Raw genomic sequence first — 21,585 nt, 5'->3', positions numbered from 1 at the left:
ACACAGAACATGACTTGTTATCCATGTAATGATACTGTGTTTTACTATGATCTGGAACTGTTTCGTTTCGTTCCATTTGGAGAGATGTCGATGGTACTATTTCGAAAAAGTGCGAAATTCGTTTCGCTGAATGTCGCTAGCAATTTACCTTGATTTTCATATGTTAGCTGATAGTGATATTTATATTGTATATAAATGTATGTAACAATGTTGGTATGGGTCGATGGTGTAATTAATATAAATGTGTCATTTCACATTGGAACATAAATACAAACGCACTCCTATTTCACATACATGGACGTTTGGTTTATTATATACATGTAGTAATAAATACATGTTCCACCAGTCAGCATTATACTTTTTATATATAAGAACAATTAAAATCAATTTTAAATAACCGTAAAGGGTTATTTCTGACACTTGTATTTTGAAACTCAAGAAACACATATTTTAATTGTCACATAAAAACAATTCAATCTCCGAGCGGAGTTGTCGTTCGTTACTCAGTAACGTGGAAAATGCGAACGATTTTGTAGGTATTTTTTATTTTTCTCCAAGACGTATTAAACATTTATAAATACACCAGTATATGATAAAGTTCTCACAAGTTTTCTATTTCTTACAATATTTTTTGCAAAAGTGAATACTTATAAATGAGCAAAAAGATCAGTTAAGAATAATAATACAATACAAATTCAGTTGTGTGCGCTCGAAGTAGCAACTAGAAGCTGCTGTAGGATGTTATGTTTGATCACAAAACGTACGTCACAAACGGTGTCACTGGATCCTAAGGACACCACATATGACAGAAATTAAGATAAATTAAAAATACAAGCAGAAATTAATTCACAGTGGAAAGTAAATGATTTTGTTTGCTTTCAAGTCAAACGTTGAAGTTTACTATATCAATTGATTTTACAAAATATATTTAATGTAGTGCTCTCAATTATTTAGGTGTAGCCTCGCTCTACCAAGACTTTGCACTGAAGTCCCCGTTTCCTATTTTATTCATGACTACCCCTCGGCCACCCTTTTCCACAACATCTCCGTTGCCATTCAGAATGATGAAAGTGGGAATGCCTTGGACTCCAAACATCTCAGACAGTTTGGCCTGCAAATAAGATAAAGAGCACATGTAATATATATGAAGTATGCTTTCAACATCTCACAGAAATTGGCTTGCAAGCAAGAATCTGGCAGATGTCATAAATATAGGTAAAGCGTCGGAACTCAATCACCTCATACACGTTTGCATACAGGTACCATTCTGGACACGTAGGATATTAATAGGGTATGTCTTGGATCTCAAACACCTCATACACGTTTGTATACAGGTACCATTCTGGACACGTAGGATATTAATAGGGTATGTCTTGGATCTCAAACACCTCATACACGTTTGTATACAGGTACCATTCTGGACACGTAGGATATTAATAGGGTATGTCTTGGATCTCAAACACCTTATAAACGTTTGTATACAGGTACCATTCTGGACACGTAGGATATTAATAGGGTATGTCTTGGATCTCAAACACTTCATAAACGTTTGCATACAGGTACCATTCTGGACACGTAGGATATTAATAGGGTATGTCTTGGATCTCAAACACCTCATACACGTTTGTATACAGGTACCATTCTGGACACGTAGGATATTAATAGGGTATGTCTTGGATCTCAAACACTTCATACACGTTTGTATACAGGTACCATTCTGGACACGTAGGATATTAATAGGGTATGTCTTGGATCTCAAACACTTCATACACGTTTGCATACAGGTACCATTCTGGACACGTAGGATATTAATAGGGTATGTCTTGGATCTCAAACACTTCATAAACGTTTGCATACAGGTACCATTCTGGACACGTAGGATATTAATATGGTATGTCTTGGATCTCAAACACCTCATAAACGTTTGTATACAGGTACCATTCTGGACACGTAGGATGTTAATAGGGTATGTCTTGGATCTCAAACACCTCATACACGTTTGTATACAGGTACCATTCTGGACACGTAGGATATTAATAGGGTATGTCTTGGATCTCAAACACTTCATAAACGTTTGCATACAGGTACCATTCTGGACACGTAGGATATTAATAGGGCATGTCTTGGATCTCAAACACTTCATAAACGTTTGCATACAGGTACCATTCTGGACACGTAGGATATTAATAGGGTATGTCTTGAATCTCAAACACCTCATAAACGTTTGCATACAGGTACCATTCTGGACACGTAGGATATTAATAGGGTATGTCTTGGATCTCAAACACCTCATACACGTTTGCATACAGGTACCATTCTGGACACGTAGGATATTAATAGGGTATGTCTTGGATCTCAAACACTTCATAAACGTTTGCATACAGGTACCATTCTGGACACGTAGGATATTAATAGGGTATGTCTTGGATCTCAAACACCTCATAAACGTTTGCATACAGGTACCATTCTGGACACGTAGGATATTAATAGGGTATGTCTTGGATCTCAAACACTTCATAAACGTTTGCATACAGGTACCATTCTGGACACGTAGGATATTAATAGGGTATGTCTTGGATCTCAAACACTTCATAAACGTTTGCATACAGGTACCATTCTGGACACGTAGGATATTAATAGGGTATGTCTTGGATCTCAAACACCTCATACACGTTTGTATACAGGTACCATTCTGGACACGTAGGATATTAATAGGGTATGTCTTGGATCTCAAACACTTCATAAACGTTTGCATACAGGTACCATTCTGGACACGTAGGATATTAATAGGGTATGTCTTGGATCTCAAACACCTCATACACGTTTGCATACAGGTACCATTCTGGACACGTAGGATATTAATAGGGTATGTCTTGGATCTCAAACACTTCATGCAAGTGAACCTTTTATAAAAATGATACGGTACGCATGGAATCAATATTGAGTATGCCCCGCACTTCACAAGACAAGATTCAAACAAGATGCTTTGACATACATGTATGTGATATATTTGGTGCGCCTCGAATTTTCAAATGTCTAATACATTCAAAGACGATTTAGGACAAATGGGATATGTATGGAGATGCCTCGGGCCCCAGAGATCCCAGACAATTTAGCCCACATACGAGATTTAGGACGCATGTGATAAATATGGGGTATGTCTGAAACCTCAATCATCCCTTACAATTTAACCAACAAATTAAGATGATGGGACACACTTGATACATTCGGGAGATGCCCCGGGCATCTTACATCTCACACAATTTTTCCCAGCACCATTATAGAATATTACCTGCGAACAAGATGCGGAACACATGTAATAAGGATTGAATATTCCTTGGACTTCAAACAACAATGCAAACACGACTTAGGAGACATGTTAAATGTTAAATGGGGTATGTCCATCTCACACGATTTGGACTATAAACATCATTTAGGACACATGATAAATAGGGGGTTTGCTCCGGACCTCGAACATCTCATACAATTTGGCCCCCAGTAAATTTACATTTTACTAACCGTTCCAAGGCGGTACCTAACAATTCTTGATAAACACTCCGAGTTTTTTATATGTTGTGTGTTGTTTGTGGAGTTTTGTGCTGTTGTTCCATGTTTCTGGTCTGTGATTGTCTGTGTTTGTGTTCTTTGGCGTTGACCATGTGCCATTAAAAAAGGTTTATGTCTACTTTCGACTACAGTGTACATGTTTCTGTAGTTGTTCATATAAATACTGCAAACAAGATTGTAGGACACAAGTAATAAATACAGGATATGCCCGTTCCTCAGATAACACACACAATTTGACTTGCAAACAATATTTCGTGAAACATGTGATAAACATGAAACTTGCCCCGGACCTCCAACATCTCAAACTAATTAACAAGCAAAGAAGTTTCTGGGACACATGCGATAACCATTTGGTGTGCCTCGAATCCTAAACACGAATATTTTATTATGCAATTCATCCCGCACAAAAAGCTTAAGGAAACATGTGATAAATATGACATATTGAACCTGAAACATTTTACTTAAATAGGTCTGCAAAGATTCCGTATGCTTATGTTTGTACTTGACAATAACATTCGTGTTTAAACGTGTCTGAACTTTTATATTATTTAGAAGGTAAGTTTTTCATATTTACTTTGCAATAGATGAAACACACTTTACTTGTTATAATTTAAAAGTCGAAAATTATCAATACAAATCCATAACAGGACATAGGCTTTTACGGATAAATACCTTGGCGTCTCTGTCTTCAAACTTCAGTGCTGACCATGGCATTTCGTTATAATACTCCTTAAATGAGGCCTCGTCTCTGTCAGAACTGATGAACACGATCATGAACTTTTCATCTGCGCACGTGTTGTAAAATTTAGCCAGTTCAGGAGTGAATCCGCGGCATGGTGGACACCAATGCGCAGAAAAATAAATACCTGAAACGGTAAATTCATAGTAAATAAGTTTATAATTGTCCAATATCTGTACTTGAGTTCATAAACAGTGTTTGTTTCAAGGTATTCCATCACTCTCACTGTCATTGATAAGTCTGATTCCAGCTGAGAAATGAACACCACGTTTCGTGTTGACCTTTGACGTGTTTCAGATTAAATATGGCGGACTATTTTGGTTTATTAATTCGTTTATTGTTGTGTGAATCTTCTGGGAAGGACTTTTTAAAAGTCAGACATTTACAAAATGTATTAAATAGATTATGTAAAACCATGCTGTTTTCGTGAAGATTCAGTGACTATGTTGTCGTTTATTCTATGGTGTATTTCTTTGGTGAAAAATGAAGAGTTTTTGGGGAAACGTTGTTTGCGTTTTAGTGGTGATAGTATTAAACGAATAAAGGTTTTAAGAGATCTTTTTATTTCATTTTTTTGTGTAAAAAAACTCAAAAACAAACGTCTGCGCATTTTTTTCAATTTGTAAATTATGTTCTGGGTTTAACCTCCTTCACGAAATTGAATTGATTGGTATGAAGAGGAAGGGTTATATAAGATTTCGAAAACCGTCAAAGAATACGATGTCGAAGTCGTTGGGACCTCAGTAAATACTTCGAGATAACGCACATTCGATATAACCGAAAAAAATAAAATGTAAAACTAAATAAAAAATAAATCGAAAAAGGTTCGACGTAACCAGAAAATCGAGATAACAGAGTTCGGCATTGTGAGTTTCGACTTAAAGCATATGCCATTTGTATCACGTGTATTGTCAAATTTGGTATGGGGCCTCACAAGCTTATAATGTTCGAAAGAACACTTTTACTATTGCCTAAATGACTAAAGCCTTTGTCAATATTGCTTCCAATAATGAATAGCATAATCAATAAATTGCTCTGTAATTGTATAATTATCAATGCTATGTCAGACTGTCTGCGGTAACTTGCAACAATCAAGTCATGAATATTTCAAACTTCTGTACAAAGCCTGTGAATTGATCCTGGAATAGACCAAGCATTGACAATTCACGGCTCTAATGCATATGGCCAATGATGTTTATTACTAGCAATAGCATTCTCTTTGCTCAATATCTATAAGTTAGGTCTGTACCGTACCAAAGAAATGTATTGTTTAATGAACATGTTCACAAAATAGACCTCCTGGTTTTCCGCTTTCCTCTACAAAACAAGATCACACTCTCGCGCAACATCGAGCCAACGCCAGTTAATTTAACTTTCGCCACAGTCGTTGTAAGATAAATAAAATGTAAGCTAAAGTTTAAGCTGAAACAGTATAATGTACATTCCTTCCATGAAACTATAGAGTATAGTTTTTACTGTCTGTGAGCATAAAACTAGAAGCCTAACCACCTAACCAAAGCCATTCAGACCAGTATATTTAATTTCAAAATCAAATCGTATTCAAAAGTATTGAATTTATACTATTGATTTTACTTACAAGTTAAAACAGGAAAATATTTGTTTAAAATCTATTTATTACAAGTAAACACTGAACAGAGTATGTCAAGGGACCAAACGATATCGAACTAAAGAGACAAACGTATAAACACCTCATACATAAATGCATAACAGTACATACTCTATTCAGTGTTTACTTACCAAACATAAATTGTAAATCAATGTTCTTGTTTAAAATACATGTTTATACCAGGTAGGAATTTAACTTCAATGCATATCTCTACAATTCGTTTAAACAAGAACATACATGTATTTGTTTACAATTGATTTATGATGAGTCAACACTGGACAGCGTATGCACTTAAAACTAGAGTCTAAGGATTGAATTAACAATGAACACTTCATATCATCTAGGAATTAGCCTTCAATGTGTAACAATACAATTCGTCGAAAACAGAGTTTAATCATAATCATTTAGTTTATACAATGCAGCACTTAGATAATTAAGTACCATGACTTGTTTTAATGCAAGCACTTTTGCCGCGGCTTGATTCATTCGTTTGCAGGAGATGTTCGTATCTGAACGTTTAGTTCTTGAAATTACCTCGTAATTATCAGGGTTTTGGATTGTTTGTATTTTACCTTTTTTCTTCATTGTTTTCAAATTGATGCTGGCTCTGATATCGGGTTTATTTTTTCAAATTTTGCAATGATTGATAAATGTTAAACTAGTTTCAGTTCCTAGTAGACTTTTGTTCCAGTTAACTTATTCTGTTTTATATATACATAAAAACATTAGCACACTTATATACATATACACCAATTAATTCATACGACACAATATATATTTCGATGCATGTGTGTTCCGTCTGTTTTCTTTGGTATGCGGTTGATTTCCGTTTAGGGTCTTAAATGCCTTAGCATTAAATTATGCCTTTGAACCGGGTATAAATTATTTTTTTCTTGCATACCGGACGTGTGTTTCCGGTCATGTGACCGGTGCTGGAAAAACCCATCTTACACCCCCCACCCCCTCGTGTAAGATGAGTCACGCGCAACAACGCGCCACATCTTGTTTCTTTTATTGCATGGTTTATGAAAATAATACTATGCCATTTCAATAAATCGCAATCAAATAAATATGTATGCAAGACTTTAAACTAGAACTGAAAATAAATAATCGTAAAATACGCGATATTAAGTTCTTTAAAATTAATACGCTTTATGACGTCAATAAACAACGTCGCACGAGCTTTTTGGTTTAATGTACACAAGTTCGATTTCTACGTCATTTTTCCACAAATTGAGAATTTTAGATATGCAAGAAAAAATATCAATCATGTTTTTCCGGCCCGGATCGAAAAATCCGACCCTCGGGCACGCTGCGTGGCCGGTAATTCGGCAAGCCTCGTTAACGGCTTGCGTTCGTGCCCTCGGGTCGGATTGTTCTATCCGTACAGAAAACACATGTTAGATACTTATATGGTTACTCGGCGTGTCCTTGATTTACGCACCTAGTTATTCTATATAGTATATAAGTACTGTATGTTTGTACAGTTTTGTGCTGTTGTTCCATGTTTCTGGTTTGTGATTGTTTGTTTTTGTGTTCTAATGTCTCTAGCGTTTATCCTGTGCCATAAAACGGGGTTTATGTTTTAACTTTCGACTCCTGGGCTTGTTTCTGTAGTTTTCCATATAAAGATTGTCCCTGTGGTTTAAATGGTATAACAAACTGTATTATAAGTGCATATACATGTATTATACTACTACAGTGGATACTATAGTGACAGGTTCAGCCGCACTAGAATAACGATAGCCTTGTAATATTAAACGAAGGCAGCCTTGTAATATTAAACGAAGGCAGCCTTGTAATATTAAACGAAGGCAGCCTTGTAATATTAAACGAAGGCAGCCTTGTAATATTAAACGAAGGCAGCCTTGTAATATTAAACGAAGGCAGCCTTGTAATATTAAACGAAGGCAGCCTTGTAATATTAAACGAAGGCAGCCTTGTAATATTAAACGAAGGCAGCCTTGTAATATTAAACGAAGGCAGCCTTGTAATATTAAACGAAGGCAGCCTTGTAATATTAAACGAAGGCAGCCTTGTAATATTAAACGAAGGCCCAAGGATCAAGGCCGTACAGATTTACGAAAGACACATAATGGTAAAACGTTATCAGTCAAGACGATCAAGATTTTTTTTTTGAATCAGGTAAAGTTAAACTCTAATTCAACATCAATACATAGTATGTATTGATTTTGAATTAGAGTTTAACTTTACCTGATTAAAAAAAAAATAATCTTGATCGATGTATTACATACACATGTATAACAAACATAAAGTTTCAGCTATAAACCTTTAACTTCTTACCAGATAATGCATTTATAGAAATATTAATTACTGATAACAAGATTGTAATCGTGTTTTGAATAGCTGAAAAGTTGCAGTGAAAACGCAAAATTATTAAATGGTTGGTGAGTGCTAAAAGATAATCATTCGGTCTCCTTTATAAGAACCATTGTTTCATCCTTTTTGGTATATTAAAACAATTAAATTAATTCTGCTAAATCATATTTGGATTGCATCTTAAACAATTAAACATTAAGCATAAAACAATATAGTGATATAAATGGACAATGAATATAAAGAAAACCCTGATAAATACGATGTCCATACAAAGCGTTTATATATTTTGATACCTACCTATATGATCGTAGGAAGATAAATCCACTATATCACCATTTTTGTTTTGGACATTCCCCTTAAGTAAATCTAGAGCCGACATGATGTACTTTTTACCGAAGTCTGCTTTATCAATGTTCAACCGCTCGCTGGTCGCTTTATAAACGTACTGGCCGTTAGAAGTGCATTGTATAGTTATACGAGATAAATAAACAATAGGTTCTTCCCTGGCCGAGGGAAGATTAGGCCATACCAAATTAATTGTGTGTTTAGCGTCAGGATTAATTTTAGAAAAAGAACAAGATTAAAACTCTCTGAGATATATACAGGTGGTGCTTTGAAATTCATGACACCGATAAAACAAAAAATGTACGATAACAGGTTTTATTTAAAGACTAAAAGTTTATATTGTTATAGTTAATAATATTCAGCTGAATGAAAGTGTATTGCTTATCAGCTTCATTATTCCGTTTTCTGCGCTTAATTCGTGATATTTTTGAAAGATGCTATTTGTTTTTTCGCTTTGAATACCCCAACCCTACCACCAATATGATCGATCGAAATACCTCGGTCATCTCCGCCAAACGAGGAGGAAAAAGGTTTAGAAGGATAAGACCGATTGGAATATGATACTCAGATCATTTGGGCATAATCACAGATGCTCGTCACATTGCCTGGATACAGTAATATATTATTTTTTATTTTTTTTTATTTTTAATATTTTTTTTTATTTTTTTTTTATATATATACTAACTTTTTTCATGAAAAATTGTTGTTGTTTTTTAAAAAGACACATATTCACTATCTTGACCAAAAAGAATAATAATAAAAATAAAATAAAAATATTAAAATTAATATATTACTGTATCGAGGCAATGTGACGAGCACCTGTGGGTATAGTGGTGCTTATACTTAAGTTAAAGAGAAGTTGCTTATATGCAACCATCTGTGCTATCTACGAATCACAGCAATTGACGGAATACATGACAATGGAACAAATTCAAAATTCACCCCAACACATATTACTTTTACAGCATTTTTTCGGTGGTTTATTGACATCCTGATAGAAATGCATTCCTATATTTTATTTATTTTAAAATTATTTGCTGTGAAACCCTGCTAAAATCAAAATGACCCCGGGGACAATTTAATTGTTGCGTTTATATGCCATGAAATATCCACAAACAGATCACATGGGCATCGAAATACCTTTAATAATTAATGTTTGGGTTGTCGTTATAACCCTGTTTCATAGTAACACACTATTGTAGCAACATATTCTGAGGCCAAACAAATCATGTGCAATTCCCCCTGTCAAAATATGGACTGGCCCAAGTCAAAATTGCCTTTCACTGTATATCGATAAAACCATAGAGATTGCCGAATAACAAACACGCACCAGTTAAACTGATTTATAATATCCAAAGATAGAAATGGATTACCAATATATTAGCAATATATATTAATAGTATACAAAGTATTATTTTGATATTATGAATGGATATTAACAACCAATACTCTTGACACTGAACTTGACATAACCTTTTTTAATGCAAGGTCATTATGTACACTTAGCAAATAAAAACAAGTACAAGTAGGAACCAGTTATGTACAAACTCAATTGCAACAAAGATAAATAAATTATCGTTAATCTAGTTTACAATAAATTATTTTTTATCTGTTTTAACATTCTCTTTTTTATTACACCTTGTCAGCATATAGCTTCCAAACATTATCTATGATTCGACCAAGCCATCGTTTACGTCATCTTTCAGCTTTCTTCTTTATTGTGTCAAATTTTAAATCATTCAACATTTATCATATATATACTGCCTCATTGTAATAGTTTCTGTTTTCTTTATTAAATAGCTTATGCCTGTACGTCTTTTGTTGTAATACAAATTGGATAAATATCGTTTTAAACCAAACAAGTTAGGCACAACCAATCAACCCAACTCATTAACCCAACCCATCCAACCTGCCAGACCCTCCCATCTCACCAAACCAACCAGCCGACCAAATCCACCAACCCAACCCAGCAGATCCATCCAACCCAACCTACCAGACTCACCAATCTTACCCACCAGACCCACCCAACCCACCGACACAACCCACCGGACCCACCCAATCCACCAACCCAACCCACCAGACCCACAAACCCAACCCACCAGATCCACAAACCCAACCCACCAGATCCACCCAACCCACCAACCCAAACCACCTGACCCACCAACCCAACCCACCAGACCCACCCATTCCACCAACCCAACCCACCTGACCCACTCACCAGACCCACCCATCCCACCAACCCAACCCACCAGACCCACCCAATCCACCAGACCCACCCAATCCACCAACCAAACTCACCAGACCCACCAACCCAAACCACCTGACCCACCAACCCAATTCACAAGACCAACCAACCCAACCCACCAGACCCACCCAACCCACCAACCCAAACCACCTGACCCACCCAATCCATCAACCCACCAACACCATCCACCAACTCAACCCACCAGACCTACCCATCCCTGCATGAAAATATCTCCGGATTTTTAACCGATTTTTCTTGTAATAAATATATAGAGTCGATACTATGTCTTGTATGAACATTTCCACTTTCACCACATTTACAGGTCAATGTCAATATTTGGATCGTGGAGTGGAGACAACAATACCATTCAATTATTAACAACCCGTTATAAATAGAGATAGAAATGACTTAAACTAATACCAGTACAATTACAAATCCCTAAAGTCATTGATTTTGATTTAACTCTCCAAGGTGTATTGTAGTATGTCGTTAGACCATAGCGTGCAGTTTACAGATTGTTACAACGATAGAATTGATATCGAACGTAATGTTTAATAGTTTTATCCATACTAGCATTTGTCTCGCACTAACAGCATTATACTGATAATTACTATTATTAATTATTACACCTTCATTATCGAATGAAGAAAAATCTTCAGTTTAACTTTTAAAATTTTCCTACAGTATTTATAGAACAAACATGGTTTACTATTTATACATTCAGTATAATGTGAATATTAGTTTCTTCCTACACCCCACGGTCAGTCATCTTTGTATACCACATGTATAGGTCAACATAAACATTCCCCATCACCCATGATGAGTAAATTGCTCGTCATAAGTAAAGATAGGAATGACTCATACTAACGGTATGTTGAATGCATTATAAGCATTGGCCTAGCGTATATGGCATAGTTGCCTGTATCAGCCAGAGATGGTGAAATAATTAGTGAAATATGATTCACTACCAGGTGCAGTGGGGGAGGGGGCGCAACAAACTCTTCTAAATTCGTCCCAAACTTACTATCGATGTCATCATCAATATCAATATCGTCAATGTCGGAGAGAAAAGAGTAACGAAATACGATCAAAATGCACCGTCCGGACTAGAAATTGTTGCTATTGTCTAGGGGTAGTACCCCCAGCCCGCCTGCCATCACTTTAAACCGTTAACATGTTGGTTCTGAGAGAGAGAGAGAGGGGGGGGGGGGCGAATGTCAAAAGGTTGTGCCCCTAATAAGGAATGTTAGCTCAATTGGCAATTTTCCGTCATGAATAACACGCATACATCACATATCAAAACTGGCAACATGAAAATAAAAGCACGGTTCCCCTAGTAGACATATCACTTTAAAATGGTTAGTTCTACAAGTGTATAAATAAGGGATGAATAAAGTATACATTTTAAACAGCAAACTTGTAAGTAACATTACGTACATGGATATATTATTATACCGGGGCATTCGGAACTCCTCGGCCATTTTTTCAAAAACAACCTCGGATGTATATGGACGGTTTACATACTTAAAAAGTGGTACGTTTAAGTCCGCTGCATATAGATCGCGTAGTAATCTTATTTAGTAGTTAAATTTTATGACTTAACTCTTGGGAATCGTAACTATGTTTGCAATAATACACTTCACTGGCAATCAATTTAAACTGAGAGCAATTAATACAACTCTTAAACACTACATTTAATTAATGCTTTTATTAAAAAAAATACGGACTACTTCAACAGATGTACCGGCATACATCCGAGGTTGTTTTTGAAAAAAATGGCCGAGGAGCTCCGAATGATACCGGGGAGCAATAATTCAGGTCGTGTGTAACCCTTATGGTGTTCTGTGTGTCGGTGTCTTTACTAAAATAAGTCAGCTAAAGCGGCTCTAACACAAACGGTAGGGAAATTTAAACAGTATTTTGTTTACATTTTGTTAAATGACAAAAGGTTTGTTAATTTTGAGTCTAAAACATAAAAGAATTATGTAAATAAAGACAATTTTGAAGACTATCTTTAATATCATTTATCTCAGACTCTTTATAGTGTTTTCTGCTAAAATTCCACAGGAATGATCTAGATAAAACGTCTACTGTAATTAAGAACAGTTGAAAAGTTTTATATTAAAGAACCGAAGTAGAACACTTGCAGCAGTTTGATTTTTAGCTCGACTATTCGTAGAATAAGGAGAGCTATCCTAGTCACCCGGGCGTCGGCGTTGGCGTAAACACTTGTGTTAAAGTTTACATACCAACTCAAATATTTTCGAAATCCGTTGACATATGCCCCTTTTTCTACTTAGAATTTACGTAAAAGTTTGTGTACCAACTCAATTTTTTGTAAAGTCCATTGACATCGGGCTTTGAAACTTTGCACGCTTGTTCACCATCATGTCCCAAACCTGTTCACAGGAGGAGGTAACTCTATCAAGCATTTTGACAAAATTATGCCCCTTTTTCTACTTAGAATATAAGTTAAAGTTTGCGTACCACCTGAAATATTTTCAAAGTCCATTAACATATGGCTTTGAAACTTTGCACACTTGTTCACCATCATGCCCCCAACCTGTACACAGGAGGAGGTAACTCTATCAAGCATTTTGACAAAATTATGCCCCTTTTTCTACTTGGAATTTACGTTAAAGTTTGCGTACCACCTCAAATATTTTCCAATTTTCAAATATCTCAGCACATCAGGTATTGCATTGAAATCTAATCTAACAGTGATCCATGCATGTTTCGCCAAAACTTTTCAATCCATACACCGAAAAGCGGCGGAAAAGTCACAGAGACAGCCCTTGTTATGTTTTTTGTTATTAGATTTTCAGTAGTAAGTATGCAGTCCAAACAGAAGGATTGATATTAGATTATGTATGAGACCCATTGCTTAGTTTATCGTCGGATACCCATGATGCATTCAATTAATAATAATAATTATGATAACTTTATTTAAAGCTGCACTCTCACAGATTGAATGTTTTAACAACTTTTTTATTTTTTGTCTTTGAACAAGCCAATTTTTGCTAAAATCCATAGAAACCAGTTATATAAGACTGCTGACAAAAGATTAGATTGCAGATTTTGATATTTAAGTTCAAAATTGTTGTTTTATGCATTTTTCTTTAACCGTTAGTAACGGTTTAAGCCATAAAACATTAATTTTCGAACGGAAATATGAAAATCAACGATCTGAATTTTTGTCAGCAATCTTACATCATTGGGTTGCAGATATTTACGCAAAAATTTGCTCTTTCCAAGACAAAAAATAAAAAAGTTGTAAAAATGGTAAATCTGTGAGAGTGCAGCTTTAAAGAAGGAATCACATAGCCATCATATTATAAACAAACATAACACACGTCCTAATTGCAATGCAGACTTCTGAAAGAAAATGAACACATGCACGCACCACGCACGCACACAGACACACACAATTAAATTACTCACCATCACCCATGCAACTCCTTGGATGGAGAGAAACAGAATGGATTGATCATTGTTATCTGACATATGGCTTTTTAAGGAGAATCCAGACTGATGGCCGTGGTATACAGTGTGCTAAAACACTGCATTTGGCACAATTCTTTATGGGGACTCGTAAACTAATTTAATATTATTTGTTACACAGAATTTTGGTACAAAATCAAATAGAGGTATGCCAGCTCAAACACAAAGGGTGTTTGCACACTTCTGTTTTCACTTTTAATTATGTTATACCCTTTTTTCAGGACTATATAGCCATCCAAGTCATGGCCTACTTTGACTTCATAAAACAGACAAGAACTCCAAAAGAAAAGTTACATGATGCTGTGAAAGAAAATAATACCGATGAGCTACAACAATTACTGGATGAAGGTATCGATCCAAACACAGCTCTTCGCAAATATGGGGATAACACACCGATACAGTTAGCGGCAATTTTAGGCTATTATCGTTGTGTGGAAGTGTTGATTAAAGCCGGTGGAAACTGTGACCAGCTGAATGCTTTTGAGATCAGCCCTCTCTTCAATGCGGCGCGAAGGGACCATGTTTTAACAATGAAGATGATTCTCAAACATAGCCGGGCTTGTTGTGGTCTGGATACGCTTTGGTATGATGGAAGATGGAGAGAATATTTACATAATTCTGCGTCAGATTCAGTGCTGTCATGTTTAATTCTTGCAACTCCAGATTTAAACCAAATGAGAGAAAATTTAACAAGCAATATTTTGTGTCGGTGTTTTCAGAGAAACTATTTTCAAAGTATTTTTGCTTTCTTTGCCGGTGGTTATAATGTAGACCTTCCGACTTATCGGGAAAAAGTGAAAAAATCAATGGAAAAAAATATAAATGCTAATTTAACAAATGAAAAATCTGAAAACAAACTGTTGTTAAAGATTGACTCTCTTGTAAATTCTAAAAATCCTCTGCCTTTGCAGGCCATTTGCAGACTAGCAGTGAGAAGAACTTTTTACAAAAACTGCAATGTGTTTTATGGAATGGAGAAAGTAGTTCTTCCAAGTTCTCTGAAAGAGTTTATTGTTTTCAACGGAGAGTTGATAATAGACAGTTGAGTAATACTTCGGAAAAGCAAAAGCTAAAAGATTCTTGGTGACAATATATATAAAAAGTAGAACTTTTAGGCGTCTGCCCTCAAACTTGGAACCCATGATTATTTATTAAGCATGTCAAGTCTGTGACTCTACCAGGCTCTTCCTGATTCTTGACCTTTAAGAAAGGGACTTACTCATGTTTTGTCACCAAATGTTGTTTTTTTCCTGTAATACATCTGAAAACACTTATAAATACACTAAAAGCATAAAATATATTTTGGTTTTAGTGGGGTGGGAACACACAGTACAGTCAAGGTAAATTAATAAACATACAACGAAACCTCACGCCCACAAGGGCACATACACAAGGGGAAAACTTACACTTTTAAGGCTTCAAGCTTTTTATTTAAAAGGTTACTTACGCTATTCAAAATTGTTGACTTAAATGACAATATTTGAGCATAAGTTAACTTTTGTTGAAGGTTTCCAGCCATCAGAATCTTAGTTTTAACACCTAATGATTTGCCACACATTATTTCTTCATAAGAAAAAATATGCATTTTACAGAAATATGAGCAAGCCCCTTTAAGGGAAATTATTAGGCCCTTAAGCCTGTTTTTCTCTTTTTATGTCTCCAATCTGGATTGGCATATTAAAGCATATGGTTTTAAATTTAATTAGTAAACATTCTCAAGAGAAAACTTCCTTGAGTATAAAGAGAAAACTTAAAATTAACCACAATCATTATCAATTAGAAAGGCGTTATTTTGAAGTAAAATTTCCTTTTAGAAGTTTACAAGTTGTCATCAAGGAACATAATGTTATATGACCTCACAAAACAATGAAACATAAAGCAGGTAAGGGGAGAATGAATGACTGCATTAAGTTTTTCTTTAAATTCAGATTATTACTAGAGCAGTTACTTGTTCATGTGGTCACCCCTCGAATTATGTCACATAATAATTGTGTAAGCAACATTAAATGAAATAAAAAAAATGATGGTGAAAACTGTAGAACAAAATCTGCATGTAAACTTTACGCACACACATGGTTATATTTATAATTATTATGCCCCCCTTCGAAGAAGAGGGGTATATTGCTTTGCACAGGCATGTCGGTCGGTCGGTAGACCAAAGCTTGTCCGAGTGATAACTCAACAATTCCTGGACGTATGGTCATCAAACTTGACATGAAAGTTGGGCTTGACCAGTAGATGACCCCTATTGATTTTAGGGCTAATCGGGTCAAAGGTCAAGGTCACAGTGACCTTTAATGGTAAAATAATTTTAAAGCTTGTCCGAGTGATAACTCAACAATGCCTAGACCTATGGTCATCTAACTTGATATGGAAGTTGGGCCTGACCATTAGATGACCCCTATTGTTTTTGGGGGTCATCGGGCCAAGCCAAAGGTCAAGGTCACAGTGACCTTGAATGGTAAAAGGATGTCCGAGTGATAACTCGACAATGCCTGCACCCTTGGCCCTCATCATTGACTTGGAGGTTGGACCTGACCAGTAGCTGACCCCTATAGTTTTTGGGGCTCATCGGGTCAAAGATCAAGGTCATAGTGACATTGAATGGTAAAAGGTTGTCCGAGTGATAACTCAACAATGCCTGCACCCATGGCCCTCATAATTGACTTGGAGGTTGGGCCTGAACAGTAGATGAACCCTATTGTTTTTGGGGGTCATCGGGCCAAAGGTCAAGGTCACAGTGACCTTTAATGGTAAAAGGTTGTCCATGTGATAACTCGACAATGCGTACACCCATGGCCCTCAAACTTGACTTGGAGGTTGGGCCTGACCAGTAGATGACCCCTATTGTTTTTGAAGGTCATCAGGCCAAAGGTCAAGGTCACAGTGACCTTGAATGGTAAAAGGTTGTCCGTGTCATTACTCGACAATGCCTGCACCTATGGCCCTCAAACTAAACTTGGAGGTTGGGCCTGACCAGTAGATGATCCCTATTGTTTTTGGGGGTCATCGGGCCAAAGTTCAAGGTCACAGTGACCTTGATTGGTAAAAGGTTGTCTGAGTGATAACTCGACAATGCCTGCACCCACGGCCATCAAACTTGAATTGGAGGTTGGGCCTGACCAGTAGATGGCCCCTATTGATTTTAGGGGTCATTGGGCCAAAGGTCAAGGTAACAGTGACTTTGAACGATAAAAGGTTGCCCGTGTGATAACTCAACAATGCCTGTGCCCATGGCCCTCAAACTTGACTTGGAGGTTGGGCCTGACCAGTAGATGACCCGTATTGATTTAAGGGGTCAGAGGTCAAGGTCAAAGTGCCCTTGAAAGCAAACTCGACAATTCCTGGACCTTTGGTCATCAAACTTGACATGAAGGTTGGGCCTGACCAATAGATGACCCCTCTTGTCTTTGGGGGTCATCAGGCCAAGGTCAAGGTCATAGTAACCTTTAACGCAAAAAAGTTAACAAATCTTCTCCCAGTGATATCTCAACAATGCCTGAATCTATGATCATCAAACTTGACATGTAAGTTAGGCCTGAGCAGGAGATGACCCTTATTGATTTTAGGAGTCATTGGGTCAAAGGTCAGGTTCACAGTGACCTTGAATGCGAAAATGTTTCAAGCGATAATTGGACAATGCCTGCACCCATGGCCCTCAAACTTGACTTGGAGTTGTGTCTGACCTGAAGATGACCCCTTATGATTTAAGGGGTCATTGAATCAAAGGTCAAGGTTACAGTGACCTTGAACGAAAAATGCTTGTCTGTGTGATAACTTGTCAATGCCTGCACCCATGGCCCTCAAACTTAACATTTAGATTTTTGGTGACCAGCTGATGACTACTATGGATTTTGAGGTCATAGAGTCAAAGGTCATGGTCATAACACACTCTATCCTCAAACTTTGTATGGTCATAATCTTAAAACTGCCTCAAAGGCATACAATGTTAGCGACAAATCAGCTGTCATTTCGGTCCATGCATATTTCATTCAATTGTCCATATAATCCTGACAACATGGCGCTCAGGGGGGGCATAATGTTTGACAAACATCTCTTGTTTAATATAAATTGAATATGCATTTTTAAAATGTTTGCAACATTAATGTTCATGTATTGAAAAGCTCTGACTCGAGACTTCATTGAACATGGGTTCTAGATGATAGTACAACTCATCCCTCTTCCATGATAAAAAGGTCATTTCAGCCAAAGTTGTGATGTATTGAAAACATTGTTTCTTTTGCTCACATAAGAAGAAATATACCGGGTTAACCTGTAGATGAAAGTTTATGTGACCATTTTTAAACTTTGTACATTCTTTGCAATATTCTGGCATTCATTTGTATACAAGTGTGTATTTAAAAACATTCCATTTAATTGTACAAATAAATGTTTTGATTGATTATCTTATTAAATTCAAGTATTTGGCATTTGTAAATGGTTTGTTATACATAACAAATACAGAATTTAACACTTATAAACTACAAAACAGTTATGAGGTTATCTATTATATTTACATTCGCCTACTTAACACATTTCATGGAATTTTCATGGAAAAAATGCAATTAATCCTGAAGTAAAACATTGTTATAATTAATCACTTCAAAGGCCAGAGTCTAATAGTCTGTGCACTCAATTTTGGTTATTGGTGCATTTGACCGAGTGAATACATATATATTGGGTCATGACGTCATATTTAATCAATGATATACTGTTCTTTTTAATCTGTAATACATGAAATCTAACATAATGTACATTTGATATGTTACCTATATATATCATGGCGGATAAAGGGATCATGGTGCCTGGCGTCGTTGTTGTCCACATCGCGTGTTCACTCTTAAATTAACTCCTGCAAAGATCTTGTGATGGAAACAATTTTTAAGTGTTCCAATTAAGTTATCATGCCCCCCTTCGAAGAATCCGATAGTAGATTGCAGTTCCCATGTTCAGGGGCGTAGCTTGGATGGAATCAATGTGTAGGCCGAATTCGAGGGGTGCTGGACGCATGCCCCCCCCCCCCCCCGATTTTATTTCAGCCTAGAATGTCAGAGGTTCATTTGAACGTATATTTGGTACAAAAAATAATGTTTCATAGACCATATATATCATAAAATATTACTTAGATTTAAGTCTCGTGACTATAATAAATTTGCCAGCAACTAAACGTTAATTTTATATTGTTAATTAATACACTAATTGCTGGCTATTTTCCACTTGAGGTTTGTTTTCTGCATACACATAATTATATTGATGACTTAAATATATGCTATGCCGTTATGTTAAACAATATGTTTTAACCGTCGAGTATTTTGTATAACTTATAAATGTTTTTTTTAATTCATAAAATATTTAGTTATTAGTGTAAAAGACAAGAGGAAAAACTAGCGATATCAACTTTCAACATCTAAATGCGTTTCAAGTCAATGTCAAAGTAACAATAATCCAACGTCAATTTAGAAAAAAAAGTATAGTTTTCTGCATTTCTCTGAGGCAAACACGTTGATCACTTGGTCAACATCAATGTTCATGTTCTTGTGTACATGGATCAGGGCTAACGACGACAGCCTGTCAGACGTAATTGTTGTTCGCAATTAGTTCTTTATGCGTTTCATACCACTAAATGACCTTTCACATGTGACCGACGTCGGTAGCATGGTCAAAAGGACCCCGATGATGGTACAAATCCACGGATACAAGTCCTTGCACGTCTGCTGAAGGGTGTCTTGGAGTATTGAATCCTTAATGTCTGTCATACTCCATCTAGCAATTCCGACTTGAATGTCTCCTATGTTTGAGGAAGGTCGGGGGCAAAGGCGGCATATATTGTCGGCGGCATGTTATCCAGCAGGTCAGCCAGTTTGAAAGGCAATAAGTGTTGCACACAGTGCCGATCTTCATTACACAAAATACGACTTTCAATTTTTCTGAACTAAATGGTGCAGGAATACATTATACAAAGTGACCCTGTAGTAATCGGACACCGTTTGGACATCAGGGTTAGCTCTGTTCTGCTGTCGACCAGCACTTCTCGGCATTGATGGTTGAATGTCAAAATCAGCGCTTACGTCTACGACGTTGTCGAATAGCGCATCCCAAACATACTGATCAGCCCTTTCATCGTTTCACAGCTTAATAACTACGCGTGTTTCACTCACAGCATGCAACAAGTCATTGTCCTGCTTTTGTAGATATGTCAGGGGAACGTTGTGTGTTCCACCACAAGGAGCGCGATTGTAAATTCGAAACGCAATATGGCGGCCAGATATTGCCCTGCCTTTTCATCGCCATCTGCCTGTAATGTATCAAATGCGTAAACAACTACAGGGAACGCATTCTTGAATGTTTCAAGAGCGTCTGCCCGACTGGACCAACGTGTTTCACACAGAGTACGGAGCTTAGTGCGCTGACTCATTTCCTCTTGGGTAGCAAAATCGTGTGACCGCTCGTCCTGGAATGCGAACAACCGTTTAGTAGAATTATCCAACAGGAAGCTTATGTCCTGAACAGTCGACATGACGGTTCTGACACAAGGAATGTTTGACCAATGGGCGAAAAACAGGTTCAAACAATGTGATTTGCAATGCAAGTAATTTGCATGTGGTTAGCGTTCACGGATAAGAGCTTGAAGTCCCGAAATTGCCCAGACATGTTTGACGCACCGTCATAGCACTGAATATCTTAAGTAGATCGAGATTTGCTTCTTGCAAGAACTCCACAATGTTTGCGCAAAGTGCGACTCCCTTGATCGATTCACACTCGATGAATCCAAGAAATTCTTCTCGGATTACGCAACTCCCATTGACGAAACGCACGCAAAAAGACCATTGTTCTTTTGTCGATTTGTCTGTTGCTTTATCAACCATGATGGCATAATAGGGGCACGACCGACAGTCTTCCAAAAGTTGTTTCTTCACCTGACTTGCGCAAATGCCAATTAATTCATTTTGGATTTCTGTTGAAGTGTATTTACTGTTAAAGCACAATTACTTCAATAATTCTGGACAATATGTCGATTTTTGTTTACCGATTATTTTGATACGGTTTTGTTTATCGATTCACATTTTCCGGACAAGATATGCATATAGCCTTCGCCACGAACAGACGCATCAAGATGAGATTTTTCAACTGCATGACGTTTAATTAGCATGGAAATATTCTTCCAATCCCATGTGACGGCCGTAAAGGCTTTCTCTCATCCGTCTATGCCTGCGAACAAAC

The 21,585-nt window shown here is 36.7% G+C and overlaps 3 protein-coding genes across 4 annotated transcripts; 2 read left to right on the top strand and 1 right to left on the bottom strand.

Moving 5' to 3' along the window:
• Window positions 1-526: 526 nt before the first annotated feature.
• LOC128203385 (nucleoredoxin-like) lies at window positions 527-8,724 on the bottom strand. Its single transcript, XM_052904794.1, has 3 exons — window positions 8,571-8,724; window positions 4,240-4,433; window positions 527-1,111 (listed from the first exon to the last, which is right to left on the bottom strand). The coding sequence occupies exons 1-3, from the start codon at window positions 8,650-8,652 to the stop codon at window positions 968-970; spliced, it is 420 nt and encodes a 139-aa protein (XP_052760754.1). The 5' UTR covers window positions 8,653-8,724; the 3' UTR covers window positions 527-967.
• LOC128205495 (uncharacterized) lies at window positions 8,651-11,108 on the top strand. The gene is made up of 2 exons (XM_052907192.1): window positions 8,651-8,655; window positions 10,535-11,108. The coding sequence occupies exons 1-2, from the start codon at window positions 8,651-8,653 to the stop codon at window positions 11,106-11,108; spliced, it is 579 nt and encodes a 192-aa protein (XP_052763152.1).
• Window positions 11,109-12,657: 1,549 nt separating this feature from the next.
• LOC128203371 (uncharacterized) lies at window positions 12,658-18,794 on the top strand. Of its 2 annotated transcripts, none has more exons than XM_052904775.1 (2): window positions 12,658-12,761; window positions 14,586-18,794. In XM_052904775.1, the coding sequence occupies exon 2, from the start codon at window positions 14,607-14,609 to the stop codon at window positions 15,408-15,410; it is 804 nt and encodes a 267-aa protein (XP_052760735.1). In that variant the 5' UTR covers window positions 12,658-12,761; window positions 14,586-14,606; the 3' UTR covers window positions 15,411-18,794. The 2 variants fall into 2 exon arrangements, with proteins under 2 accessions (XP_052760735.1, XP_052760743.1); XM_052904783.1 differs by lacking the exon at window positions 12,658-12,761 and adding an exon at window positions 12,766-12,811.
• The last annotated feature ends 2,791 nt before the right edge of the window (window positions 18,795-21,585 follow it).

The sequence above is a fragment of the Mya arenaria genome, chromosome 2 (assembly GCF_026914265.1).
Source record: "Mya arenaria isolate MELC-2E11 chromosome 2, ASM2691426v1".
In the NCBI taxonomy this organism is placed as follows: Eukaryota; Metazoa; Mollusca; class Bivalvia; order Myida; family Myidae; genus Mya; species Mya arenaria.
Note: the sequence above shows the minus strand (reverse complement) of the source record. Positions and strands in the feature narration are given on the sequence as shown.

Excerpts from the sequence above, each read along its gene's own strand:
- LOC128203385 (XM_052904794.1), bottom strand. The coding sequence starts at position 8,652 with ATGTCGGCTCTAGATTTACTTAAGGGGAATGTCCAAAACAAAAATGGT. Across the intron at positions 4,434-8,570 it reads ATCTTCCTACGATCATATAG|GTATTTATTTTTCTGCGCAT; the intron begins GTAGGTATCAAA and ends TTACCGTTTCAG. Across the intron at positions 1,112-4,239 it reads TTGAAGACAGAGACGCCAAG|GCCAAACTGTCTGAGATGTT; the intron begins GTATTTATCCGT and ends TCTTATTTGCAG.
- LOC128203371 (XM_052904775.1), top strand. The coding sequence starts at position 14,607 with ATGGCCTACTTTGACTTCATAAAACAGACAAGAACTCCAAAAGAAAAG.